Source organism: Anabas testudineus, chromosome 10 (genome assembly GCF_900324465.2).
Source record: "Anabas testudineus chromosome 10, fAnaTes1.2, whole genome shotgun sequence".
In the NCBI taxonomy this organism is placed as follows: domain Eukaryota; kingdom Metazoa; phylum Chordata; class Actinopteri; order Anabantiformes; family Anabantidae; genus Anabas; species Anabas testudineus.
This window is the reverse complement of record NC_046619.1, coordinates 17,401,868-17,428,755: the sequence shown is the minus strand read 5'-3', so window position 1 is coordinate 17,428,755 and position 26,888 is coordinate 17,401,868. Positions and strand designations below refer to the sequence as shown.

Genomic DNA, 26,888 nt, shown 5'->3' with positions numbered 1-26,888 from the left:
AACTTCACAAACTACTCCCCATCTAGTACAATAATATGAAGTACAGTTTCAGGTAGTGTAGGAGGACTGTTTATTTTCAGACTTTACAATAAAATCTTTGCATGTTTAAAGAACATTTTTTATTTTATTATACTTTCTACACGCATGTAAGGCAAAGAAGAAAACCGTCCACATGAGGCTCAAGAATCAGCAAGACGTTTGTTTTCATAACCAATAACTTGAAATTGGGAAACAAACTAATAAATTAAACTTGATTTTGGACACATGGTTTAATCGCAGGTCAGTAATGTAATAATTTTAGTTTTAAACCATATTGAACATTGAATTTGAGTACAGGTTCAGCTACAGGTCTCTCCTCGTCTTCCTCCAGGGCCCGGTGCTGTTGGACCGGTCCTCTGTTCTGACCCACTTCACTTTGGGGTCACTGTTGGGTTCAATCCAATCATCCACTTTCGCGCCATTCCCGACAAACAGGGCGGAAGTTTTTGAGTCACGTGACGCAAAAGTCGCCCACAACTTTCGCGCCACCACGGAATCCCGCCCCTCGCCGCAGTAAGGTGCAACGCGATTGGCTGCCGGAGACGTCAGACTCGCGCCACTTCTCGCACGGAGACAGGGGAGAAACTCGAGCCGCAAGTGAATGAAAAGTGGTCACCGGGGATAGAGAAGAGGAGAAACCGTGACTTTAAACGACGTTTTGGGTCGGTGGTACTTTTAGGACTGTGGAATTAAATTATCTTACCTGAGGGTTAACGTCTGCAGCCATGGCTCGTAAGGATTATGCAGCGGAGAAAGGTAATGGGTTCACTTTCACAATAACGGCATGGCAGCAACAGGTTGACCAAACCTAACCCAGCTGTTTCACTAATATCACATCTGGACGTGTAGTTGATGTTATTATTTAAATTTGATGGGTGTAGGGTCAGTACACATTGTTTTGTGTAGTCAAACGGTGTTTATTCCGTCGCTCGTCTTGTCATCTTCCCTCTGCACTAACTCACTTTGCAGGAAGCTTAGTGCTGGAAATTCTGCTTGTTGGTGTGCACGTAAAGTTATATCTTATTTATACTAAAACCCAGAGACATGTGGGGCTGATGTTCACTTTAAAGTTGCAGAAACTTTTTAAAACATTTGCGAGCTTGTGACTCTGTGACCCGGATGGATCCGCTTAAACAAAGGAGCAGGCGCCAGTGCGCTAGCACATGTCCAACAATAACTTGCACTGAAGCTAGCTAGTAGGTAGTCTAATCATTATAAATGGGATTTTTTTTTTAATTAAAAACACATTACTGTTAGAAAGTGACCTTTTCTTTTTTGTGTGTGTAGCATTTCAACACAGAACACGTGACCTCTATTATTCAACATGCTTACCTGTTGTTTTTTTTTAAGTCACTCATGCAGTTATAAGAACGAATCTGAAAGTTAGGTTAATATTTAATACAATTGACAAATTGGTATTTAAGATGTTGCATTGTAGTAAAGTTAGTGATTGTTTTGTGATTCTTTCTAGTGAATCGGCGTAACGATGACGTACTTTACGTAAACTCCCTTTGAACAATCGACGTCAGTACGTAACCAGTGGTATTCACGACCAGATTTTAACTCTTAACTCTAAAATCCACATTACACATGTTCAACTCCAGTTTAAGACTTGTTAATTGTCCTAAAACTACATAATTCTTCTAAAGCATCTAATAACTGCAAATACTCACCACCCAGTAAGCTTATCTGTCTTTAGCTGACGGTTACGTGCCATTTTGTTGTTGTAATGTGTTAACAGCACTTCGAAAGGCAGTTTTTAATTTTTTTTTTTTTTTTATAAATCTGTACTTAAGTTTATTAACATATTTATTGAATTTAACTTTAACATTATTTATGCCATCGCATGATGCTAATGTTTAAATGGTAACATTCCCAAAATACGTTGTTGCAAATTAGCAACCTGAGATGACCGTAATTCAACTTAATGATGATATAGTTAGCTGTGTGCCACCATTTATTTTAGTATTTAATTCCTCTCTAACGTTAATCTAAGACTAAAAATGTGCAGTGACCTGATTTATAGCACAATCTGTGAATTTAATCGCCCCATTAAACTTAGTTCTACTTAGTGTCTCCACCGTCGGATGCGTCAAGTGTTAAACATTAAGTCAGCGATTTCTTAATCGCTTAGTGATTGTGTTACGAACAATGGCTCCTATCGGGGCTGTAAACCCACCAGAGCCCAGCTAGCGTGAAGTTAACCTGGGCTGGTTAGAAGATGGCTGGCCACGGTTTGAAAACAACAGCTCGGATTATTTTTAAGAGCGGAGGGGTCGCGGAGGGATCTCGGAGTGACGAGGCACAAAAGCCATGTGCTGCTTTGTTTACAAAAACATCCTCGATCGGAGAAAATGTTAAAGCGGAGCTGCTGATCTTCTGCGACGGCGTCAAAGTAAGTGGAGCATTTTAATCACCGTGCTCGGAGTAGTTTCGCTTCTTGTGCTGTGGATTTAAATATTTTTAGTTGTGGCTCTTTCGAGAAGTGAGGCATATTTCCCCCCCCCCCCCCCCTTAAAAAAATGGACACTGAACTCAGCGCGCCTGTTGTTGTATTTACACTCTTCCCCCGAAGCGATCTACTGCGTAATATCAGCCATTTCACTCTAAATCTGTAGTAGTGAGTGCGTTCAAGCGGAATTTGGCTCATGCAGTAACACGGTTTGTGCTTTACTAGACGCAATAGCAATAGTGACTCATCGAGATTACAGGATGCCGTGTTACTCGACAAAGGGGGTCGTCGCAGGACAACAAATTAGCTCCCAGTGTGTAGGCCCACTGTTGAGGGTGGTGTTAAACCACATTTTAAACTTGGAAAGCAGTTTTGATATTCAAGCAAGTGTAAAGGTAACCTCAGTTAAGAGTGGTTTCGTTTTGTGCCCAACAATCTGAGTGTGGCCTGTGAAATAATGCTGTAGGTGTTTTTGTTTTTCAGAGAAATGCAAAAGGTTCCTGCAGGAGTTTTACACAGAGGATGACAATGGGAAGAAGGTGTTCAAATATGGAGCTCAGCTTGTAAGTGTAGTAAACAAATAATAGACTTTCAGTGTTGCTATTTCATGACTACTTTCTCTTAGACATAATTATTAGGAGCTGTGAACTGTAATCTGTTTTTGCTAAACCACATGCTTTCAGATCCAGAAGGTGAAGCCGGTCTTTTAACAGATATTTAATTTTTGCTTCAAAGAGCATCTGTATCCCACAATAAGGGTTTACACAAAATGTTTTTAATTATTTTGAAGGTTTATACCAAACATAACATGGCCTTGTGTCATTTTAAACAATAAATTTGTGTCTGTGTGCCACAGCTAGTCCAAGTTTGCTGAGGTGTAGTGGTGTTATTGAGCAGTATCTGTGCAGGCAACATCATGTAATTAAGTTGCTCATCTAATAATTACTTGTCTGTGTATGTAGGTGGCACTGGCACACAGGGAGCAGGTGTCTCTCTTTGTGGAGCTGGAAGATGTGGCGGAGGAGGAACCCGAACTGGTTGAGAGCGTCTGTGAGAATGCCAAACGTTACACTGGACTGTTTGCTGACGCTGTCCATGAACTGCTGCCAGAGTACAAAGAAAGAGATGTACGTAAATCTTGTACAAGTTTTGAATCAGCTCAGTGATTTAATGTCAGCTGTTATGATGGATTATGACACACATCCATATCTAGTCTATAGTATGTTTGCTTTTAGTTTTCCTGAGAATATCCAACATTAATGCTCTGATTACCTGCCTGTTTACTGATGTTGAGATGTGCACTTATTTTTTCTTATGCAGGTTGTAGCCAAAGATTCCCTGGACGTGTACATCGAGCACAGGCTGATGATGGAACAGAGAAATCGTGATCCTGCAGACACACGAGACCCTCGTAACCAGTACCCACCTGAACTCATGAGGAGATTGTAAGTTAAATCAGATTGAGTGGAATTATATTTTGTCAGATTATTAAAATGAACTTCAGTGTTTCAGTAAATCTTCCCCCTCCCCCCTTGTTATACTTATGGTTATTATGTTTTATTTCTTTGCAGTGAACTGTACTTCAAACCTCCCAGCACTGCTAAACCTAAAGTTGTGCGTGATGTTCGAGCTGACAGCATCGGGCACCTGGTGACAGTTCGGGGCATCGTGACCCGTGCCACTGAGGTCAAACCAATGATGGCTGTAGCTACTTACACATGTGACCAGTGTGGCGCAGAGACCTATCAGCCAGTAAGATTGGAGACTTAATCCTCAAACCGTTCTGAAATATTTAAATTCTGCAGCTGAAATTTATCATTTATCTGTCACATTGTCTTGTCTTCAGATCCAGTCTCCTTCGTTCATGCCCCTCGTCATGTGTCCCAGCCAAGAGTGTGTGACCAACAAATCTGGAGGTCGTCTCTATTTGCAGACCAGAGGCTCCAAGTTTGTCAAATTCCAAGAGCTGCGTATTCAGGAGCATGTAAGGAATTGTACCCAATAAATGCTTGGTGGTTTTAAGTGGTATTAACTTATTGTGATGAAGCTAATTGTTTTGTTTCCTTATGTTATCCTGTTGTTTTAGAGTGACCAGGTGCCTGTTGGTAATATTCCAAGGAGCATGTCGGTGTACGCTCGTGGGGAAAACACGCGTCTTGCCCAGCCAGGAGACCACGTAGCCATCACAGGAGTTTTCCTGCCTCTTCTGCGCACAGGATTCAAACAAGCTACTCAGGTAAGAGGCCAGAGTTTTAAATGCTTTTGTGCCTTCATGATCTGCACCCCAAACACAAACCTATAAGATAATTGTCAGAGGGACTTTAGAGTCTACAGGAAAATTTGTATTAAAGCTGTGCAGAAATGTAAACTACATCTCAATTCTGAATTGTCTGCCACCAGACCGTAACATGTTTTGTTCATTTTTAGGGCCTTCTGTCAGAAACTTACCTTGAGGCTCACAGCATCACACTCATGAACAAGACAGAGGATGATGAGCTTGGAAATGAGGAGCTGACTGATGAGGAGTTGCGTAGCATCACAGGTAGGTGGTCTGTGTATGCACTGAATTTATATTACCCCTTATGAACATCAAAACCTGACAATAATTATAATGCTCATTCTTTTGGCAACTGAAGTCACTGTTTTGTGTTGCAGATGAAGGATTTTATGAGAAACTAGCTGGTTCAATTGCACCAGAGATTTATGGACATGAGGATGTAAAAAAAGCTCTTCTGCTGCTGCTGGTTGGAGGAGTAGAACAGGCACCTAAAGGCATGAAAATCAGAGGTGAGTGTTGTCATGAGCCACATTAATGTCTTTAGACACAGTCAAGCAGGGATTTATTTAATTTTTTAATTGCAGAGTGATATAAAAGTTGTCAGTGTTTCATCCCTCGGTATAGCCTTTGTTTGCCAATAGGCCTTTCCTTGATCTGTTAATTTTTAAAATATTACAAAGATAAGAGTTGGTTTTAGTGGAAGTATTTGTCTCAGATCTTTTAATAAATGCGTAACTCTTCCTGTTTTGCCTATTCTCCCTTAAGGCAACATAAACATCTGCCTGATGGGAGACCCAGGAGTCGCCAAGTCGCAGCTGCTGTCCTATATAGACCGTCTGGCTCCTCGAAGTGAGTACAGCCCTGTTTGTCCGAGTGAAAGACGTGTATCTGGTTTAATATTTTATCCGGTGAAGTATTTTCTTTCCATTAGGGTTTAGTTGGTAATTATTAACTTGGGAGGTTCTGGTCTGACGAGGAGAGAGCAGAGTGAAAAGTTTCCCCCTCAGTGCAGTGATTTAGACACTGGTTTTAAAATGTAAAAAAAAAAAGGAAAATTACCTGCTGCTGGTATGAATATGAATACCATAGTTTGAAGAACCTATTTCACAAATGTAAACCACTGCAGCTCGATCCAGTTTACATTTCTGTACTTTCTCCCCTCTCCTTTCTGGTCTTCAGGCCAGTACACAACAGGTCGTGGATCATCTGGTGTAGGTCTGACTGCAGCAGTGATGCGTGACCCACTGACTGGAGAAATGACCCTGGAAGGTGGAGCCTTGGTCCTGGCTGACCTGGGCATCTGCTGCATTGATGAGTTTGACAAGATGGCCGATGCTGACCGTACAGCCATCCATGAGGTGATGGAGCAGCAGACAATTTCCATCGCAAAGGTAACAAGAAACATCTTTAAGCTTTAAGTTATGGCTTAATCATTCTGATACATTCATATAAAAAACTTAGAACACATGTTGACTGTTTCTTCTCTTGCCTTTAGGCTGGCATCATGACCTCCCTGAATGCCCGCTGCTCTATTCTTGCTGCAGCTAACCCTGCCTACGGCCGCTACAATCCCAAAAAGAGCATAGAGCAGAACATTCAGCTGCCAGCTGCTCTCCTCTCTCGTTTCGACCTACTGTGGCTGATCCAGGATAAACCGGACGCGGATGCTGACCTGCGTCTGGCCCAGCACATTACCTACGTTCACCAGCACTCCCGCCAGCCGCCCACTCACTTCACCCCCATCGACATGAAGCTGATGAGGTCTGTAGGAGAGAGGCTTTGTTATTGTGGGTTACATATGAAAATGTTTAAAGAGACTTACTGCTGTGTTTAATATGCACCATATTAACCCCACAGAATATTCAGTTTATGTATTAATACTGTGTCTGAAATAAAATTCCCTCAGGCGTTACATTGCTCTGTGTAAGAAGCGGCAGCCTGTGGTCCCAGAGTCACTGGCTGATTACATCACAGCTGCTTATGTGGAGATGAGGAAAGAGGCTCGAGTCAGCAAAGACACCACTTTCACCTCCGCCCGTACCCTGCTCTCCATCCTCCGCCTCTCCACTGCCCTGGTGAGCACTGCCCCTCCACTCAGTTTGCTGTTGGTGGCTGGAAACTTTCACGGGCCACTCAATATAATTGAATCCTACAGCAGGTCCACAAATATGTTGCACTTGTTTTCCTTAAATGGCATCTTGAAGTAGGGCATTAATGTGTTAGATTTATTTACCAGAATACATTTATGGGCATAAGTGTCTGGTTGCAGTGAATACTAAATTATTCATTAGAGGTAAATTGTTGTTTTCATCCTTCATGGTGGCCCAATGGTCCAGTGTGTGATAAAGTGCTTACAGTGCAGGTAGTGATGATAACCTGGCCTACTGCAGTGTGAGCACTTCTTTCCTTCACTGGACAAGAGATCTCCATTTTGCCAAACATGAGGATACGCATCGTTCTGGGTGACTTAGATAGATACATTAATGGAATCGTTACAGCTGTTTATTTTGGGCTTTTGCTTTCCTAATTGAAGATTGTAATGGTGGGGAAAGCCAGTACTGCCTGTCTTGTGTTTTGACTTGTTGGCCTCTGGGTGCCAAAAGTGCTGTTTGTGCAGGTAGCAGTCATCCAACTACTGCAAAACCAGCACTTCAGGTAGACAGGTTGGCAACGTGCTGCACAGAAATGTCCACAAGGGGGCAGAACGCTGCAACAACAGTCCCAGTGTGAAAGAGCTGCTTGAGCTGTCATGTTGAACACATCACAGCTGCACATCAACTGAACTCAGCAGTTTGTCCAAATGCTACAGATTCGTTACACCCTGTAAGTGACATACTGTAGAGGTTTTTCAGTTCCTGGCCAGCTTTGCAGGGTGGGCAGTCAGCCTGTGTGCGTTAGGAGCAGCTGTGCAAACCCATGCAAAACTGACCAAGGCTGAAACTGTCGTCCTGTGTTCTACATTAAAACCTGATTTTTCAATGTATTCAGACTACCTCTTTTTTTCTTGAGGGTTTTGTCCGGTGACTTTAATTTCAACCTGTAGAGAGATTAGCTGGTGTTGAGAGGCGGAGACTTGGGCAATTGCCGGCCATCCCAGAGGGCATTGCACTTGTCTCGGTCTGACAGTGCCGGCACAGCGCAGCCTACGTCAATCAAGTTGCATCTACAATATTTGCATTTATTCACTTGATGTCTCAGTCACTATATCCACTTATTCTTTAAATGGCCATCTTCAGGCTCGTCTTCGCATGGTGGACTCTGTGGAGAAGGAAGATGTCAATGAAGCAATGAGACTGATGGAAATGTCGAAGGACTCGCTACAGGCTGACAAGTCCAGCAGCACAAGGTTAGTGTTAGCACTCACTGGTTACACATAACACAAGAGACCGGATGTCTTTGGATCTAGAACAGCATTTATTAGCCTCATATGAGGCCATAACATTAGCTGTATGTCCTAGAGGAAGCTGTAAAACTTCTTTGGATTTTTATGGAGCGCTGTTCACACGGCAGCACCTTAAAGGAAGAAGGCGTCAAGACTGGTGACATGTTCACGTCCCTTTACCAGATCTCTGGTCCATGCTTGAAAACATCAGGAGGCTTTTTAATGGAAGGGAGAGAAAAGTGTTAAATGTTTAACTTACCTTTAACTTATCAATCATGATAAATTCTACTACTTCAACTGGGCGGTGGGAAACCTTCCTAAATTAAAACTGAAATGAATTGTAGTGCACTTAATTAACCTTCAGCTTGTCACTCGAAGGTAAATGTTCTCTTGGGGACTAAAATTCAAATCAATTCTAACTCCTTGCACAGAACCCAGCGTCCGGCTGACGTCATCTTCTCTTTGGTGCGTGAGCTTGCCACGGAGGGTGTGGCAGGCCGCGGTGGAGCCGGTGGGCTGGTTCGGATGGCTGAGGCGGAGCAGCGTTGCGTCTCACGTGGCTTCACGCCAGCCCAGTTCCAGGAGGCTTTGGAGGAATACGAAGAGCTGAACGTTTGGCAGGTCAACCAGGCTCGCACCCGCATCACCTTTGTCTGAAGATCCTGGGGCACGTTTTCATGCACGCTGCGTTTCAGCCGCCCAAGTGGAAAACTCTTTCTTGTGGGCTTTCTACAGACTTCTACTGGAGCTCTTTATTTTTCCTCCTTCAGCATTTTGTAACACAAGTCAAGCAGAACCTGGACATGTTTTAAGTCGGCCATTTTGCAAGAAATGCCTGTTGTTGGAAATCCATAGCTTTTTATGTTTAAGATTCCTGTTCACCGGTGAATTGTGTGTAAATATGTATTTCAGAACTTGGTATTGTGTAGTGCTATCTGCAATTTAGAGCTTAAAGCTTCCAGATGACATTAAGCATTTCTGTACATTTTATACTTTGTAATGCAAATCGGGCAAGATAAATTAAGGTTGAGCCTTGTATTGTGACGATAGTTATAATAAATTTATGGTTCAGTAACATGTTGAATTTGGTTCATTGACTCCTGTGTGTGTGTGTATAAACTAGGATGAAAAAATGTGCTGCAGTCCAGTCTGAACACCTGGTTTGTTGTTAGAGCAGCATTGTTGATATAATTGCTGCTTTCAGTGACGCCTTCTACATGTTGGCCTGTAAAACAACGTACAACGTTTCATTATAGTTTGGTCTATAAAACAGTAAAAATGCTTATTACAGCTTCCTGAAGAGCAAAGTTACAACTTCAAATATCCCTCACCCAAACAGATCAGGTTTACTACATCTACAAGTATTTATATTCAGTAAAGGTAACACGGTGTAAACAGTCCCATGTTGGAAATGTGTATAATGCGTTATCGTTGTGAGGTGGAGGTCACAATTTGTTTTCACTACAACTTGAGAAAACAAATATTTTGTGTGAAAAGTCTTTGTTAAATAAATACAGCTGTCAAATAATAAGCAGTACACAAACAACCTCTGTAATGTAGTTAAGATTTTGTAAAACTTCAGTTGCAGTACTTAAGTGAATATAATATACAGATTTTTGGGGGAGATATCACATTGAAGGAGTTTTAAATGTCAAACTGATGAGAAAATGTAACCCCATATTTCATATTTAAGTTAATTTGTATGTGATAAGGGTTTTGTAAGGGTCCTGGGGAATAGTGAATGTTGTAATTGTATGACAGCTTTCTTTAAGAATGCATTTCAAGTTAAATTTAACAGTGGACATGTCAAGACAACAGAACGCCATCTTCTGAATAACAGAACATGTAGAAAAGCAGATGTTATCTGAGCAAAAATAAGCACCTTTAGAGACAACTCATTTTAAATTTATGTCCAAGTCTGTGCAGATTCTCGTCTTTTTTTTTTTTTTTGGCTGAGATATTGTGCTAGTCGGCAGAATCTTACCCGCAGTTGTAGTTGTCCCAGCAGGTGATACTTTCCTTCCAGACTTAATGGGGAGTTTCCATTTGAAGTCTGTTCTCTTTATGACTGTGCTGCTGAAATCCAGGGGCTTTTATTCTTAATTGGCGCCTAAGGCCTCGTATTAAACAGTAGTAAAGAGAGAGGTGGAGGCAAAGTTTAGTCTGTGAAATCCCATTGGACGGGAGGTAATGTTTGAAGACGACGGACGCAGACGCGTGTATTTAATCCACTCGGCCCTGTTTGTCCAGTGAAGACGGCCTTCTGAGACAGGTGAGTAAAACTGATGATTTTTGTAAATGAGATGCTTTAACTAGAAAATCTAAATTGTATGAAAGATTTAATTTTATTTTTAAGTTTCCAACACAACATTTCAACTTTTTTATTCATTGCACTTATTTGTAAATCTGTTCTAAGTTAAGATTAAGGTTGAGAGGAGGAGGGTCTCTGTGTCTGTGGGGAAAGTGTATAGAGGATAAATTTGTGTATGTGTCTTTCAGGGGTTCAGGATGATCTCCTCACTGTGGATGGTGGGGGCACTGTGCTGTCTGATGCTCCCAAGTCAGTTCTGCTTCTTTGTTATACAACAAATATGTCATTGAATGAAACATGCACTAAATGGATTGTCTTCTCTTCTAGGCCTGCTGGAGGCCAAATCCTTACTGAATGCCCTCAAGCAAGAAGGTAACTACAAGTATTCAGTGTGTTCAGAATTGTACCCTTTTTATTTGAGGGCTGAGAAATGACGACTCTTCTTTTAACAGAGATGGTTCCTGTTGGTGATTTTAGCATCAACGCGGAGAAAGCAAACGCTTTCCTGACTCACTCCAGGCCGAAACGCAACGCAGACCCCAGGTGGTACAGAGGGAACCCCGACTTCCAGTCTTACTACAGATACTACAGCAGTATTGGACACACTGAGGGGGTAAGACTCCTCTGACGATCTGATCTCTTAACCTTGGTTTGTGATCTGTAATGATCTACATCACTACTTTACCTTCCATCACTACAGTTTTATCTTGTTTAGAAGCCAGAAATACACTGAAAGATGTCACGTGACTACCTTCAAATTCAGATTTCTTCTGATAACCTCACACAAGGGGGTTTATATGTGTTCAGGTTCCAATCATCATCACTCTGCTTCAGCTGACGCTCAGTTTTCACACGTGTGATGTTAGTGACACTAAAACAGTGTGATAAATAAGCCCGGTGTTTAGGTTCACTTTAAAAGTGTGACTTTTTAATGAGTTCTAATGCTCCTCCACCAATGAATGCTGAGCTATAAAGACTAATTAGTGGGTTTCCCTGTAGTTTCACTGCTCTCTGCTTGTTCCACCTCTCAGATCTATGAGATCGACAAGCTGCGGATGCTCTACCAGCAGATGAGGTACCTGGAGAACACCTACGGCCCCAACGCGTCCTATTTCCAGAGCAAACTGGGGGTACCCATGATCATGTGCGACCCAACTACTGACAAGAGGTGTAAAGTTGCCGCTCCTCCTCCCCCTCCAATGAAAGGGGTTCCGAAGCCCACAGAGCCCCCGGCAACCCCACCTTCCCTCCCTCTTGCTCCGTCCATTTCTCAGGCGGATGTCCTCTTCCTGTGCAACAGACAGGACCCCCTCTGTAAGCCCCACATTGTCTACCTGCCCACCGGTGCCGTGCCTGTGCTCTGTGACCCCCGCTACCACCCTCACTGCAGCCCCCAGAAGGCTGCACCAGCCCCTGTAAAAGGAGTACCGCAACCTCCTCCACCTCCACCAAAGAAGTCTGCTCCACCCCCACCTCCACCTTCACTAGTTGTAGTCAAGAAGTCTCCCCCAGCTCTCATCCGCACCTTCAAGGGCATGGAGTACGACTGTGACCCCTACTGGGACCCCGACTGCCTTATTGATCACCCACCCAGGCCCATCAAGGGAAAGGTTGTGGTCCCACCACCACCACCCCCACCCCCTCCAGTGGAGGAGGAGGAGGATGAGAAGGAGCACGTGGAGGAACCAGCACCTCCTGCACCCATTGAAAAGAAGTTTACCCTCTACCCGTATCAGTTCCCAGTGCCCTATAACCCCATGGATGATCTGTACGACCCAGTCCGCTTCAAGTACCCTCAGCCTGCTGATCCTGCAGACGAGCCTGCAGAGGACAGTCAGTAAAACCTCCAGGAGGTGATAGCCGAAGGTATTTCTCTTTAAACACACGAGACTTTGATTGAAAACATTAAAGTTGCACATGTCCAAGTTTTGGGGTCTTTTTTAACTTCCTTAGAAATCAGAGATGGTATCTTGTACCAAAGCAATGAAGAGCTGCAGCTTTTGTTTCAACCTCATGTCGTTACCATCACTGTCAGCATGTAGAGAAGCAGCTTTAGACTAGTACACCCCTGTAGTGCAAATGATTTATCAGAAAATAAAATGTGACAAAACTGTTTCTGATTAGTATTTTGATTTTGAATATATTACTCCTGCAGGTAAGAGCAGCGAACCAGGAGAGCCCACTTGTAGCCTTAAGGTTATTACGTCTGCTCCCACTATATATTTAATAGCCATATAAATGCTGACTACTGTTAGACCTCCGACCTTGCAGACATAACTCCCCCGTACCGCTTTTGCCTGCTGTTTGTCCAAACCCTCCACAGGCAACTGAACAGCAGGAACACGACTTCAAAAGACGAGCTAACTGCAAACACTCCCGTCTATAAACCTGCAGCTAAAGCAGCTCCACAGATCTGACTTCAGGCTCTTTTAAAAGTGCTGGTCTGCCATTTTTATGAGTTGTGTGTTCTGTACAGTTACTGTAATGTCGACCCTATATAACCACTTAATAGCAGAAAGAAAAATAGTCGAATTCAAGTGAAACAGTAAAAGGAAAAAAAAAAAAAAAAAATCAGCAGATTGTTTATTACATACAGAAACATGAAACAATTAAACGGAGTAAAATAACATTCATTTACACATCCATCCACATTTACAGTGGATTCATTACTGTGCATACCCAATAAAGAGTAGAGTGACTTTGTACATGTCTCTTACTGACTGGTGTAATGAAGTGCTATTAGACATACCTGTGTTTGACAATGGTAAACTGGTTTGAAAGCTACTGTTGGTTTTAGCTAACAAATAACAAAATACAAAAAAAAACAAAAAAACAACCTAAAAATAAAAATGACAAAACAGAAATAGAACCTGCAGTGCTGGCTCGACTCTCTCTGCCAGCTCAAAAGAAGAGTCCTCTCATCCTCCGGCCAATGCCCTGTCTGTCGTACAGGACGTTGAACTTGTTGATGAACTGGTTCATACTGTTGCAGGTCTTGGTGATGGTGCCTAAGTAGGCCATGAGGCCCACGTCATTACATTGCTGCAGGGAAATAAGAGGCACAGTTACAGTTCAGCTTGGCAGTAGCAGGGACCATAACCTAAAAATGAAACTATTAATATTTAACCCACACAGTCAATATGTATTATTAATATGAATTATTCTGCAACTCAAAGTGTTTACAGTTCTCAATATTATATACAAAACAAAACTATACAATTCTTATTGGGATTTATATCATCAAACACTGAACCTCGGCTTATATACTAATGAAAACATCACCAAACTCACACTAAAGTGTACAAAAAAACTTTCTTACATCATAGAAGTCGGTTTTGAATTTTGTGGTGCTGAGGACCGGTAGTCTGTGGCACAGGGCGTTTGCTTCCCGGAGGATCTCGTGGTTGAACGGCACCTCTCCTACAACACATGACGACGAAATGGGAGAGAGGAGAAATACACATAAATCACAAAACACCAAGGTAAGACGGCATCAAACTGGGGCTTGTAATTATGGGCGTCTGTTCGAGGGGCCTCTCTTGATGCTATAAAGGAAACATCACATTTAAAAACAGCTGTGCTTAGACTTTTTCCTCTCACCTGCTTCCACGGCTTTCACATACTCTAGAATGATCTTCACCCGACTGTGGAGCATCTTTATCGCGCTGTGCTGGGCTATGAGGTGTTCAGCAACTGTAAGAAGACACAGACAGTGGTGTGGTTAAAGTCTGTTCAGACAAAAAAAAATCTCTTTTTAATGATGGTGTATGATGTTAATCACATTACATTTCTTGAGTTCATTAAATATGAAATGATGGAGAATTCAGCCTGTCTGCTGACCTAAAGATTTTTTTTAAGGTTTTCATATTTTTCCCCTTTGTAGGTAATGTTTTAAAGAATCTGCCTTTCTATCACTAAAAGTAGGAGAAAAACTGTTTGTCCTACATCGACCTTCCAGAAAGAAATAACAGTAAAGCTGTAACATAAATCTAAGTAGCCTGAAGAAATTAGTCCTCTGTGTGCAGGGGCTCGAGTAAGTCCACCCAGTCTGTCATTTTAATCTTTAATTTAATGCAGCCTGTATATTAAAATATATAATATATATTAAAAAAAAAAAAGATGAGCGAGAATAAGTCCTGATCACTAACTTTTACTGCTGAATCTTTTTACCTTGCATACAACCACCCTGTAAGAAGTGGGGGAGAATTCCTTTTTAATGAAAAATGCACTTTAAAGTTCAGCTGAGGCTCATATCAACAGACCTATGATGGTCTTTCAGAGTTGATCTTTTTAAAACACGTTCTACTATTCGTTTTTCGTTTTGTCTTCTGTTTTTTATCACTGTCGATTTCAGATCAGTATTTTTTCACTTTATGTTTAGCTCAGACTTGTTTAGATCATATTTCTGCATATGTGTATAGCAAGTCAAATGATTCTAGACTGGTGTGGAGAGTAGTAATAGCTACACAGCAACTAAGGCTTGAAAAAGCATGATTCTTTCCTTTAAAAACAATACATACGTGCAACTAGGTTTCAGTTAACAGGGCACTGAAGTAGTAGTGAAAGTTTACCTGTTGAGTTTTCTCCTGTACCCGTGGCCGTCATTCGAGCTACGTGGTCAACACCGATCCTCTCTGCTTCCTCTGTGGCCAGCGTGTACGTCAGCTCAGCAAACAACATGGTAGCCTGGGTGAAAAGGAAACGCATATCGTTTAAAAAGATTCTCTGATCGACAATTTGGGCATTGTGCAGGAAAACAATGTAGATAATATAAAATATAAGCAGCACCTCGCCATTGATGATGTCAATCACAGATTCATAAACACTAACAGGAAGCTGAAAGAAGAAAGGACACGTTTACAGCAGCTGTATCTGAACACATAACTACACTTTAGCATAAACAATTAGAAGCAAAAATGCAGAGAAACTCACATCAGTGTGTTTGGTCATAGGGTTGAGCTTGAGGAAGAGAGGGCTCTCAATGATCTCACACACCTGGTAAAAAAAAAAGCAAAATGAAATTGATGTGATGTAGATATTTTAAGTAGACTTTAAGGTATGTTCTCTTTTCTTACCAACAGCAAAGTAAAAATAATAAATCATCTAGATGTAATATAATTGTGCTACAGCAGGTAGTTTTTTTAAATGACTAATTGCGTGTGCTGTAATTCAAGAAACATAATTTGTTTATTCGTAGAACATGAAATATTAACATAATATGTGAGAAACAACCCCCTCCAAAAGTATTGAAAGAATAGTTTTAGAAAAAAAAACATCTGAACAAAAAGAAAATAAAACTTAGTAACAGGTTGCAAATCCCTTGTTTGCATTAACTGCAACAAGCCTGTTTCTTCTGTGTATAGCAAAAACTAATGAATAACACTTGCTGTTCCCATACTGCTGTGTTATATGTTTCCAAAGTAAATGTGTTAGCTCAAGAATCTGAGCAGTGGAACCCACTGCTGGTGCAGGACAGCCTCGGTCTTAGTTTTCAATCAGGTGTGTACTGACAAAAACAGAGAAGAGTTGAAAATATTCTCATTAAACTCAAAAGTTGCTCTGCTTCATTTTTTGCCTACCTGCTTATGAATGTGGATATCTGACTGGTCTGGGGGACCGCCGGTAGTGTACCAGCCCAAGAACTCCATTTCTTTGAAAACCTGTTTGACTGAGAGATGAGAGGACATTAGAAAAGACAGGGAGCCGACCAAGTTCACGAACCACTTTTAACAAATGATCATTTAAATAAACGGAATTAAACTGGAATGAGACAAGTGTAGAACTTCACATGTAAACACCACTTACATTGTTCCTCCTTGGTATAGTAGTACTCCTTGTCGATATGCACCCGGTCATCTATGGTGTGAGACAGCAGCTCAAAAGAATTCATCACCTCAATGTTTCTACCCTCTTGCTTCCCGATGAGAGCTCCAATCACTGTGGAGGAGGAAGAACAGAATGAACAGCATCTTCATTAAGCTGATTACAGAACAGCTCAGCGACACAGAAAAGAAAGTACAATACATTACTGCTTAAACACTGTTTTCTTGCTTTCTGTTTTAAAACATACCCTGCATTGGTCGTCCCTCCTGTGAGCGGATGCGTATCCAGTGGTCAGATATGTTGAGGATAACCAGAGGGTGTAAGGCCACAGATACGCTCCCAGTGACTCCTGAGGCCATAACACTGGGGCTGGCTACAGTCACACAGAAACAAAGGGGTTTTTTTTAAACAAAAGCAGCTACAATAGAAGTTGAGCAGGCACCATTCACCATTGTCTGACATTTTATAAATGAATAGTAAGAAGAAAAAAATAATAAGAACATTAATCAGTAGTGAAAATAATGCTTCCTCGCAGCACTACCATATATGTTTGTGAATATAACAAGAAGGGATTCAGTGATTTTTGTGTTTAAACACAATAACAATAAACCAACAAGTCAACATCATCTAATTTGGGATTTCTGCCTTGAAAGTTTCAAATGTTTCTATTTCTGCATGAATTCAACCTAAAACATCAGATTTTCATGAAAATTCTAAAATGAGATAAAGAGACCTGAGCTAAACATGACACAGCAATTACACTTATTTATTTATTTATTTATTATATTTATATTATATATATGTGGAAAATTAGCCGAATGTATACATGTGGCAAAAGTATGTGAACCTCTATGCTTATCAATTCTTGGAAATTAGAATGAGGTGTTTCAATCGATCAGGTGAGTCTGGCACCTTGTCTTACTTAAAGAAGTCAACTCCCCAGATCAGTGTTTCTTTATTCTAAGGACAGAAGTGTGTTATCTGCACTGAATATAGAGATGCCTGAGGCTAATGTGTACTTTGTGAGACTGGGTTTGGTGAATATAATGAACTTAACACACACAAATCATCACAAGTTAAATATAGAAATATGTGGAGATGTGGATAGATGAAGCCTCCAGAGCGCACACAGTGAGAAATAACTGTTAGAGGAGACATGTAGTGTCCAGTAAATTAGCCTTTAAAATTAAACATACTTGCATATTCACAGATTGTGGACTTTTCTAATTCAATTAACTTTATAGTCCAGTGTAGCTTATCTTAAGGATTATAAACAAAACTTAATCTATTTTTGTGAAAACCCTTTCCATGCGCATTATTTGTTATTTTATGATTATATAAGAATATTATATCTGACAGCATGTCAGCACTGTTTGACATAGAAAGGCCGATGTCTTGGTTAATCTCATGGACTGAATACCAGCCCTGTCTGAGATCGGTTTGTTGTTGTTGTTAGATCGGTTTGTTGTTGTTGTTTGTCTAATGTGCCTGCGAAGACAAACTTGAGTTTAAATGAATTAATGATTCAAAGAGCGAACTGAGGGATTCATTTGTTGACAGCTACAACAGAGACATGTAGCTACGTCCACCCGCTCATGTCAGCAAGCTCGCTATCTACCACCTTTAACACCACAATTTCAACACTTACGGCCATTTATAACACAAATATACAGTCCAAACAATACTGTGCACTGTGGTGCATGTTGATCTGAGGCAGAAACAGTGAAATAATGGAGAAATACTCGCCTGCCCCATCCACTTCCATTCCTCCACCATTGCTGGTCGCCATCTTGTCCGGTAAACCGCGCAGGCGCAATGGACTGTTCTCTTAACTCATCGTTAGGCGGCAAAATCGCGGTATCAAGAAGTTTTAAAATGAGCTCTAACCCATGATTATTTTAATAAATTCGCCATTAATCTACAAGAGGCACGACAGAGAAGCTTGATGCTGAGCTTAAAGAATAGTTGATTTAACCCGTTAACTGCTGCTAGGTCCTACCATCAATGGGCAGCTGTTTCCTGGGGAGCGGTGATGCGGGCGCAACCTGGGTGCGTCGGGAAATTCGTCCGTGTCCGAGGTTTTAGTAGTTTTGTTTACAAAATGGATGAATTCAAAGTGATCTGTAATCTAGACTACTTTCCTGAAAACATTTTAATTGACGTGTTGTCGTATCTAAGCGTACGAGAACTCGTCCGAGCTGGAAGGTAAGAGAAATGTAACTTTGCCGTATATATATTTTACCAGTTCGTCCTGTGAAACAGAACTCAGCTTTACCTTTGTTGCAGCTTCTGTCACATGATGAAGTTATTTGTCGTATTTTGCGTCTTTCTTCAGAGTTTGTAAGAGATGGAAACGACTCGTTAAAGACCAGAGACTGTGGAGACTTGTCGACCTGACTGCATGGAAAGGGGTAAGAATGTTAACAACAATGTCGTTTACCCCTTATGATTCATTTGGCACTTTAATACACTGAACTGTTTATTTTGTATTACGGAACATTATCACACGACAAGTTCATCCTAACATATCAGTAAAGTCGTGTATAAAATAGGCTTACATACAACTTGTACACTGAAGAATAGGCACTAATAGCAATAACCTTACCACTTTCTCTGGTGATGAAGAAGAGTCTTTTAAGAGATAAGGCTGTTGGTGTAATCAGAAACACAGAATAAATCTTTAACAGCCACATTAAATCTGCTCACTACCATATAAAAAACATTTAAAAAATCTGATGAATCAGAAGGTTGATGTGCAAACACCACATGTCTAACTTGTAATTCATTTCTAACATCTAAACACATATAAACAGAAACATATTTTTATCTAATTTACAACAGATTATGTGTCTTCATAGATTTTTCCACATTCAGAATGATGCTTGTAAAATAAAGGGTCTTGTCTTCTTTCCTGGGTTTTTATTCAAAGTTAGATAACTAACTTACCAACACACAAATTATTATTATTATTTTTTCTTTATTGTCTTGTTGAAACTGTGAGAAGGAAGGTTTTTGCCCCCTCATTTATATAAATAGAATGGTCAAAACACTACATACACATCTTAATGTAATGTACTCCAGTATGACTCCACCACTCACCATGACCAATAATAACCTTATAGAAGAATTATTACCTTTCTGACCATTTCAACAAAAGTTCAGAAATTATAACCTTGTAAAAGTAGAATTCATGACAGAGCTGCTGTGTTTATTTGCATTAGATTGTACATGTGTACATAATGAAGTGGCCAGTGTATATCTAACTGTCTTTTACAGTATGAACCGTCTTGGCCTCTCAGGTCATGTTGGCAGTTGGTCGATGGTGGTCTGTTAACCGTTGTCAGGGTCCAAACCAAACATAATCCAAAATAAAGTGTAATTTAAATAAAATGATCCCAAAGTTGACACAAATATTCAAGACACTCATCATTGTCTATGTTGCATTTATATATTTGCCTAGCAAGTATCTAATTCTCTGTACTATGTTTTAAATTTCTTTAAAATGATATTTAAAGTTTGCCATATGTATTATTGCAACACCTTTGTGTTTTAAATATGATTTATAAATAAATTTGCCTCCCCATGAGCCCCAGATGGAGGAAATTCTATTTCATATTTGTTGTGTCTGTGTAATAATTGACATAAAATGTCTCTTTTTTGCCTCCCATTTCCCACCCTCAACACACACACATTCATGAACTGTCCGCTGTGTGCAAGATGACATCCCGCATACTTTGGGTCCTTCTACGTCAGTACCTTGGTTGTGGACTCAGATGCCTACGGTTACGTGGTTTGCTGCTCTCAGCCCGAGGGGGCACCTTTCTCTCTGAGTCTTGGCTCAAAGCACTAGCTACAAAGTGCCCTCGTCTGAGTAAGCTCTATCTGCTACATGCTGACCTGAGAGGCCTTTCCAGTTGCCAGCTCCTCCCTCCGTCTTTGCAGGTTCTGGAGCTGCGTGGCTGTGAGCTGCCTCGCGGATTTTTCGACCAGACACTGCCTACTTCACCTACTAGTCCCCAGGAAAGAGCAGAAGCTGCATCCAGTGCTGGCGCCCAACAGCAAGAACGGAATCAGAAAGGAAAAGCTCTTAGCTCTTCCTCAGGGATACTTATTTCGAGGTTGGTCCTTAACAATGTGCCCTCTTTCACAGACCAGCACCTGCAGAGTTTGACATCATGGGAGAGGCTTAGTCGATTGGAGCTGCGTGACACCTTTCGTGTGACGGCAAATGGTCTCAGGAACAGTGCTGCCAAGAATGGCATCTGTGGTGTAGAAGGGCTTTCCAGGCTCAAATTCCTGGAAATAGGTATCACTGGGCGGCAGGGTTACCAGTTACAGATGGCTTCCCTGGGGCTAGGGGCAGGATGGCTTGGACTGGAGGAGCTGAGTCTAGGTGGTAAGGAGGTGGGTCCAGGCCTGCTCTGTGCCAGCCGTCTGAAGGACCTGAAGCATCTGTGCCTGTGGGCCTGCACACTCAGTGAGATGCAAATAGTCCGGAGCTGCAGGATGCTCCGTGGACTCCGCCAACTGGAGTTTTTGGATGTCATCTTCCAACCTCGGCAGTGTCCACCTGTGGTGGAGGGGGAGGGTGATGGTGAAGAAGAGCAGAACAATGAGGAGGCTGCAGGTGGAGATGGCAGCAATGACGAGAACAAGACGCCGGATACGAACGATCCAATTCCGAGTCTGCGTCGCTCACTGGCTGTTCTGCTGCCGTCCTGCACACTAATTTTCACCAATTGCTCTGTTCAGATCAATGCAGACTAAATGAGGTCTGCACCACTGAAGTATACAAGATAAAATTCTTATTCACACAGACAAATGTCATTTTAGATTAGTGTTATAGATACAATCATTGAATTTTTTAATATTGTGCCATAAATATAACTATGACCATCCCACACTGATTTTCTAATTTAGGTTATTAGTGCTTCACAAACGAGATTTTCCAACCTTTGCCAAAATTAAAAACCATCACTGACGACACAGCAGAAACATACACAATAAGAAGAGTTAATAGTAAATGACTTCTGTCACAAAGGTAATGCACATTTAAAGAGGTTTGTGTTACACTGGAGCAATTAAATTCTTGTCCTACCTTCTTTTACAGGATTTTGAGAGTGCTTTTCCTTTGACCATTTTTGAATCTGCCAACCTCAGTATCCCGGTGAAGAATACCAGGTCTAAACTGTTCAACTTAGGATGCACGGCCTCCAGATGAGTGTGATATAACAGGCATTAAGGACCATGCTTTTGTTTAATAAACAAACAAAACTATTTAAACTTGAATTAAAGAAATTTTAAAAGTGGAGCTACCATATTATAAACTGCTTGGAAAAATGTGTGAGTTTTGTGAGGTCTCACAGTAAATAGTGTCAGCATAGCTATCTAGTGTCTTCACCAATCAGCAAAGCACACATGCAAAAAATAGAGATTTTTTAGTGTACTCATGTCACTGATATTGCTAGACAGTGAAGACATAAGCAGGTGTCAGTTACAAAGGCAGAGAACTGAAACATACTGCTGGCAACAATCCACCTGTTTCCTGTTCGTTCTCTGTTTTTCAACAGGGTACATATTCACAAAAATGTCTGCTACTAGCAGTTGTGGTTTTGGTGTTACAGACAAACAGCATAAATGTTCAAACTTAATCATTGCCATGTCCCAGGTCCCTGTATTTTTTTTTTTTTTTAATCCTTATATGCTGTTTAGAAATTATGAAAAAAGAGAAGTTAACAGTAAATGTGTGTTTGATTGAGTAAAGGAGAGAAATGTTGAATATGCGTGTTCCTGATATAATTTGTATCATACATTTAAAAGATAGTTAGAAATTATGAATGAGAAACATTTTGAATAAATCTATTTTGACCAAATAAATCCCGTAGCATCACTTGTTTTTGTCTTTTGACTTATAAACAAAGATCTTTGTTTTGCTGTTACACTGACATTTAATGAAATACAGTGGTTCTGCACTTATAAACTACATACTGCTTTTAAATGGAAGAAAGTGATACAGTATATTTAATAATGTTAAGCTGTTGTGAAACTTATTAGTATATCATGTCATTGCATCTACCATCAGAATCTGTTTTATTGGCCGACGTATTTAGTTTTTGCTCCATAAATGCAAAAAGCAAATCAATAAACATAGAGCAGAGTAATGATAAAATACATTCTGGATTATCTATGGTGATAATAATCTGCTCTTCTTTTTTTAATAACTTTATTAATTGTATGTTTATTTGACACGTTGTCTGGTAATTCTAACAACTGTTAGTTGCTGTCCTAGATGTCAATAATTAAGATCTCACAAAAGAAACACCAGGTTTTTGTGGACTAGTAGTTGGGAGGAGGAATCATTAGATCTATAAGATTTTCCACATCAACTACTACTGGCACCACCACCATTACCACTAATACCACAATAAGAAATAATAATGACATTAAATTATTAGATATATTTTATTATTCAGTTTTAATAAAGGAATTTAAATTGTAAATGTAAATTTAGTTGAAATCTGGTGGAAACTACGTCAACATCAGAGCAGGAAATGAAGACGAGTGACGTCAGAGCCCAGTCAGTGTTGACCAATCATTCGCGTCCTCTCAAACCACTTCTGACCAATCGGAGCCTTCTGTGCGCAGCACACCGACCAATCGCGTTCGTGTAAAGCGGCTTTTTGAAAACGTTGGCGGCCGACGAGTTTCAAAATAGACAGACTCGTATTTAGTTACACGCTAGAAAGTTAGCACTACGATTCACCACAATGCAGGTAATGCAGCATTTTGTTATCTGATAACTTATTACGACTTGGGAACATTTAAATACGTTCACATACATTCGGAGGGCGCTAAACGTTGATCAACTTTGCGCTAGCCAAGTTAGCTAACGTTTTGTTAGCTAGCGAACTTACATAGCTAACATGCTAGCACCTCCGCTTGAGTTAACGCTAACAGTAATTACAATCAGAATAAGTATATATGTGTCAAAGATACACGTGAGAATGTTTTATTTAAGGTCGATCAACTCATGTAGCTGATTGTTATACGATTTCAGTGGGTGCATAGTCCCGAACTGATGCAAAGTTTTTAACGTTATTGTTACCATAAGGGGCCTAACGTCAGTGAAAAACACTAAACACAAGAAAAGAAACACAAAAGGTCCGTGACTGTTTTTAGGAAGCGCATGAAAGATATAGTTATCTGTGCCCTGTGGTTGCTTAAGTGGATTTGTTGGGTTTTCAATATACAGTTATATTTTGTAAGGTCTTAAACACTGTAAAGTGCTTTGAGATGACGTCTGTTGTTATTCAGAAACAGTTATACAAATAAAACAGAATTTATTTAAACTAACATTACCAGATGTCGAGGTAATAAGATGTTACCTATTCAAAGCCTATTTTGTTTCGCATAAGGCCATTTGAAAATGATCACCTGTTTGGTGTAATGCACAACAGTACTGTGCACAGTGGAGAAATTAATATGAAAGTGGGAATTGGACAAGACCAAACTGCCATTTACATCCCTGACCCTAAAAAAAAATCCAAAATGACTCATAGCTCAGATATACTGCATGTTAATGAGAGCTGTGTATTTATTTCTTTACAGAATAAGGAAAATTATGAGCCTAGGGGTTTCTTAAGACCGGTGAGTAGTATTAGTTGTAAAAATACATCTAGTTTCTTCTGTTGAATTTCTCCAATGTGAAGCATTTGATTAAACAAAATGTAATTGTGGATTATTTGTAGTTGTACTATTGTATCAAGGGTTTGATTGCTGCCATAAAACTGAGTTGATTGAGATAACCATGTGAACTTCATTGCTAATAGTCAACTGAATTAATGTGTTTGTCTGAATATTAGTTTGCAACCCCTAGCATGATGGCAGGCCCACAGCGTGTTCAGGTGAAGCCACGAGCAGAGACGGACAAAAATGCTATCACAGGTACCTTACCTTACCCTACTCACCCACAGACACCATTTGAACCTCTGGGTATTGCTACAGTACTGAATGTATGTTCAATTCTTAGGCCCTGGGAGAGAATGTGTTGCATCCTCAACCTCAGCATCAAAGTAAGTATAGTCACTAGCACCTCTTCATAGTGTGTATTAGGTTTCAGTTCAGTTTTTTTAACAGTAAGACACATTTATGTGATTGCCTCTTTGTATTGATTATCAGGAAAATTACCATTGATGACTTTGACATCGGTCGACCACTGGGGAAGGGCAAGTTTGGCAACGTCTACCTTGCAAGGGTGAAGAAGCTGCAAGCCATTGTAGCGCTGAAGGTGCTGTTCAAATCACAGATGGAGAAGGAGGGTGTGGAGCATCAACTGAGGAGAGAGATTGAGATTCAGGCTCATCTCAAGTAAGTAACCTGCAAAACTGTTTGTTGTGTGTTCTTGTTTCTAGCTGTTTCTGGCACAGAGATGCTGAAGAATATTATATGTTGCTGATTTATTTAAATCTCTCATATGATCACAGTAATTGACACAAATTAAAACCCACCACATTATTTGAAGTATTTGAATTATCACACCTTTTTGTAAAAGGAAACTTTGTTTTAAGAGTGATGCTACATTTATAATCACCATGCAAAGTAACCCATGCCAAGTTACTTTCCTTTTCTCATCAATAAGGCTACTACTACCATAGAGACAAAATATTCCTACGTACATACATTTCCTGAGGCTAGGGATGTTCTACTGTCTGCTTTTATTCCGTTTATCTATTAAGCTAATATAAAGTTCAGAAAAGAGGTGCTTCACAAGCTGCTACCTATGCTGTTGTTTTTTGCTTGGTTCCTGTCAACAACAGCATACCTCAAACTATTCTTTACTTTTTTTTATCTCAGGCACCCCAACATCCTACGCTTCTACAATTATTTTCATGACCGCAAGAGAGTGTTCTTGGTGCTTGAGTACGCCCCACGTGGTGAAATGTACAAGGAACTACAGAGATGTGGAAGATTTGATGACCAGCGTACTGCCACAGTAAGAGCTAAACTATGTTTAGTAATTGGTATTTTACAAATCCAAGCCATCTCATGCGCAGTATTCCCACTGGAGTTGGTTATCTTACACCCTGCCTGTGTTTTGTATTAAAATGTAGCTGTTATTTGGTGCTAACTGTTAACCTCTCTACAGTACATGGAGGAGATATCTGATGCTTTATTGTACTGCCACGAGAAGAAAGTGATTCATCGTGACATCAAACCAGAGAATCTGCTGTTGGGCTACAGAGGAGAGCTGAAAATTGCTGATTTTGGTTGGTCTGTCCATGCGCCTTCTCTAAGGTGAGGAAACACATGGTTGGCTCATCACTGTGCCCTGTTAGACGTAGGTCTGTCCTGCTGTGTACTGAAGCATAACTCTTCATGTTGCTGCAACTCTGCCAACCCTACTCAACTCAACTTTTTTATTTTTTTTATTTAAAATAACATTATTTAGACGTCGCACTATGTGTGGAACACTGGACTACCTCCCTCCAGAGATGATTGAAGGACACACCCACAGCGAGAAGGTGGACCTGTGGTGCATCGGGGTCCTGTGCTATGAATGCTTAGTTGGAAACCCACCTTTTGAAACTGCCAGCCATTCAGAAACATACAAAAGAATTACAAAGGTCGGTTTTGCAAAATGCAACATGTACTGCTGTTTTGTAAACCAAGTTATTGTCTTTTATTGAATATGACTGTGACAATAACTGAGTTATTGTACAGATTCAAAGAGTAAATAACCATCTTGATGTTTGCAGGTGGATCTGCAGTTCCCCAGATGCGTCTCAGACGGTGCACGTGACCTGATCTCCAAGCTGCTTCGCCACAGCCCCATTGATCGCCTCTCACTACAGAGTGTCATCGACCACCCGTGGGTGCGTGCCAACTCTCACCGACTCCTGCCACCCACCTACCCTGTCAAGAAATCCTGAACCAGCCAACTTACCTTGTTCTGAGGAGTGTTTTATCTGTCACACAGGACTCTGGGCCAGAATGTTTTGGGTTCACTGCCATGGGCTTCAAACTGCCATTATTCTGGCACATTTTATGTTGGGCATACCCACTTTTATATTGTACAGTGTGACGTCATTATCTATGTCTAGTATTCTTCTTTTTTTGTCTAGAGGTGTTTGTGCTATTTTATTGTCTCTTCTTTTCTGAATCTTTTATATTCAATGGACACAGCTCTGTTTTGGATTTCTGTATCTGTCGGTGTTGACACCAAAGTACTACTGTTAGACTGCCTCCAGATGAGTATATTCTCAAATCGTGTAAGATGATGTGTTTTGAGGGTTAGTGTTGAAAGCATGTTTAATTTGCCCTCGACCTATACTTCAAATTTCTAATAAATATTATGAAAGGATTCTTGGACCATCTTATGAGTAATTATGTAAAGGGTATAATACATCAGGTTAGGTTTCTAATACGTTTAAGATGCCTGTGCCCTGCAATAAATCAACCTTTTCATAAGGGTAATATTCAGTTTTTTTTAACTATTTATAAAGTTGTTTCAACAGTTAAACTACTGTGGATGCTGTTTGTGAGGCAGCTTAATGATAGATACTGAGGTATCCAGTTTGTACACCAGTGAGGGAAAGTTTAAAAA

General features: G+C 40.6%; 5 protein-coding genes across 6 annotated transcripts; 4 read left to right on the top strand and 1 right to left on the bottom strand.

Moving 5' to 3' along the window:
- The first annotated feature begins 588 nt into the window (after window positions 1-588).
- mcm7 (minichromosome maintenance complex component 7) lies at window positions 589-9,228 on the top strand. Its single transcript, XM_026358500.1, has 15 exons — window positions 589-795; window positions 2,975-3,054; window positions 3,454-3,618; window positions 3,812-3,936; window positions 4,063-4,243; window positions 4,338-4,475; window positions 4,578-4,727; window positions 4,919-5,033; window positions 5,147-5,278; window positions 5,535-5,618; window positions 5,949-6,160; window positions 6,265-6,530; window positions 6,676-6,844; window positions 8,006-8,115; window positions 8,583-9,228. The coding sequence occupies exons 1-15, from the start codon at window positions 765-767 to the stop codon at window positions 8,806-8,808; spliced, it is 2,184 nt and encodes a 727-aa protein (XP_026214285.1). The 5' UTR covers window positions 589-764; the 3' UTR covers window positions 8,809-9,228.
- A 1,579-nt stretch (window positions 9,229-10,807) lies between these two features.
- LOC113160946 (pollen-specific leucine-rich repeat extensin-like protein 3) lies at window positions 10,808-12,303 on the top strand. Its single transcript, XM_033326191.1, has 3 exons — window positions 10,808-10,834; window positions 10,915-11,075; window positions 11,494-12,303. The coding sequence occupies exons 2-3, from the start codon at window positions 10,917-10,919 to the stop codon at window positions 12,301-12,303; spliced, it is 969 nt and encodes a 322-aa protein (XP_033182082.1). The 5' UTR covers window positions 10,808-10,834; window positions 10,915-10,916.
- Window positions 12,304-13,028: 725 nt separating this feature from the next.
- On the bottom strand, window positions 13,029-18,170 carry cops6 (COP9 signalosome subunit 6). Its single transcript, XM_026358218.1, has 10 exons — window positions 18,032-18,170; window positions 16,533-16,658; window positions 16,268-16,399; window positions 16,042-16,130; window positions 15,395-15,457; window positions 15,251-15,298; window positions 15,034-15,148; window positions 14,063-14,155; window positions 13,782-13,882; window positions 13,029-13,504 (listed from the first exon to the last, which is right to left on the bottom strand). Exons 1-10 carry the CDS (start codon window positions 18,072-18,074, stop codon window positions 13,364-13,366), a joined length of 951 nt encoding a protein of 316 aa, XP_026214003.1. The 5' UTR covers window positions 18,075-18,170; the 3' UTR covers window positions 13,029-13,363.
- Window positions 18,171-18,302: 132 nt separating this feature from the next.
- On the top strand, window positions 18,303-21,527 carry LOC113160792 (F-box/LRR-repeat protein 12). Of its 2 annotated transcripts, XM_026358217.1 has the most exons (4): window positions 18,303-18,490; window positions 18,621-18,696; window positions 20,003-21,057; window positions 21,396-21,482. In XM_026358217.1, the coding sequence occupies exons 1-3, from the start codon at window positions 18,318-18,320 to the stop codon at window positions 21,050-21,052; spliced, it is 1,299 nt and encodes a 432-aa protein (XP_026214002.1). In that variant the 5' UTR covers window positions 18,303-18,317; the 3' UTR covers window positions 21,053-21,057; window positions 21,396-21,482. The 2 variants fall into 2 exon arrangements, with proteins under 2 accessions (XP_026214002.1, XP_026214000.1); XM_026358215.1 differs by having other exon boundaries at window positions 20,003-21,527.
- Window positions 21,528-22,965: 1,438 nt separating this feature from the next.
- On the top strand, window positions 22,966-26,670 carry aurkb (aurora kinase B). The gene is made up of 9 exons (XM_026357133.1): window positions 22,966-23,058; window positions 23,894-23,932; window positions 24,148-24,229; window positions 24,315-24,357; window positions 24,464-24,652; window positions 25,139-25,277; window positions 25,431-25,579; window positions 25,734-25,908; window positions 26,041-26,670. Exons 1-9 carry the CDS (start codon window positions 23,053-23,055, stop codon window positions 26,212-26,214), a joined length of 996 nt encoding a protein of 331 aa, XP_026212918.1. The 5' UTR covers window positions 22,966-23,052; the 3' UTR covers window positions 26,215-26,670.
- Window positions 26,671-26,888: the final 218 nt, after the last annotated feature.

What these genes read in the sequence shown, in the direction of transcription:
- mcm7 (XM_026358500.1), top strand. Translation starts at nt 765, where the DNA reads ATGGCTCGTAAGGATTATGCAGCGGAGAAAG. An exon ending in AGACCGTCTGGCTCCTCGAA is followed by an intron (nt 5,619 to 5,948) that starts GTGAGTACAGCC and finishes TCTGGTCTTCAG; the next exon opens with GCCAGTACACAACAGGTCGT. An exon ending in GACAAGTCCAGCAGCACAAG is followed by an intron (nt 8,116 to 8,582) that starts GTTAGTGTTAGC and finishes CTCCTTGCACAG; the next exon opens with AACCCAGCGTCCGGCTGACG.
- LOC113160946 (XM_033326191.1), top strand. Translation starts at nt 10,917, where the DNA reads ATGGTTCCTGTTGGTGATTTTAGCATCAACGCGGAGAAAGCAAACGCT. An exon ending in GTATTGGACACACTGAGGGG is followed by an intron (nt 11,076 to 11,493) that starts GTAAGACTCCTC and finishes TCCACCTCTCAG; the next exon opens with ATCTATGAGATCGACAAGCT.
- cops6 (XM_026358218.1), bottom strand. Translation starts at nt 18,074, where the DNA reads ATGGCGACCAGCAATGGTGGAGGAATGGAAGTGGATGGGGCAG. An exon ending in CTATGACCAAACACACTGAT is followed by an intron (nt 15,299 to 15,394) that starts GTGAGTTTCTCT and finishes TTCTTCTTTCAG; the next exon opens with CTTCCTGTTAGTGTTTATGA. An exon ending in TACAGGAGAAAACTCAACAG is followed by an intron (nt 14,156 to 15,033) that starts GTAAACTTTCAC and finishes GTCTTCTTACAG; the next exon opens with TTGCTGAACACCTCATAGCC.
- LOC113160792 (XM_026358215.1), top strand. Translation starts at nt 18,318, where the DNA reads ATGCGGGCGCAACCTGGGTGCGTCGGGAAATTCGTCCGTGTCCGAGGT. An exon ending in GAACTCGTCCGAGCTGGAAG is followed by an intron (nt 18,491 to 18,620) that starts GTAAGAGAAATG and finishes GTCTTTCTTCAG; the next exon opens with AGTTTGTAAGAGATGGAAAC. An exon ending in ACCTGACTGCATGGAAAGGG is followed by an intron (nt 18,697 to 20,002) that starts GTAAGAATGTTA and finishes GCTGTGTGCAAG; the next exon opens with ATGACATCCCGCATACTTTG.
- aurkb (XM_026357133.1), top strand. An exon ending in ATGACCAGCGTACTGCCACA is followed by an intron (nt 25,278 to 25,430) that starts GTAAGAGCTAAA and finishes ACCTCTCTACAG; the next exon opens with TACATGGAGGAGATATCTGA. An exon ending in GTCCATGCGCCTTCTCTAAG is followed by an intron (nt 25,580 to 25,733) that starts GTGAGGAAACAC and finishes AACATTATTTAG; the next exon opens with ACGTCGCACTATGTGTGGAA.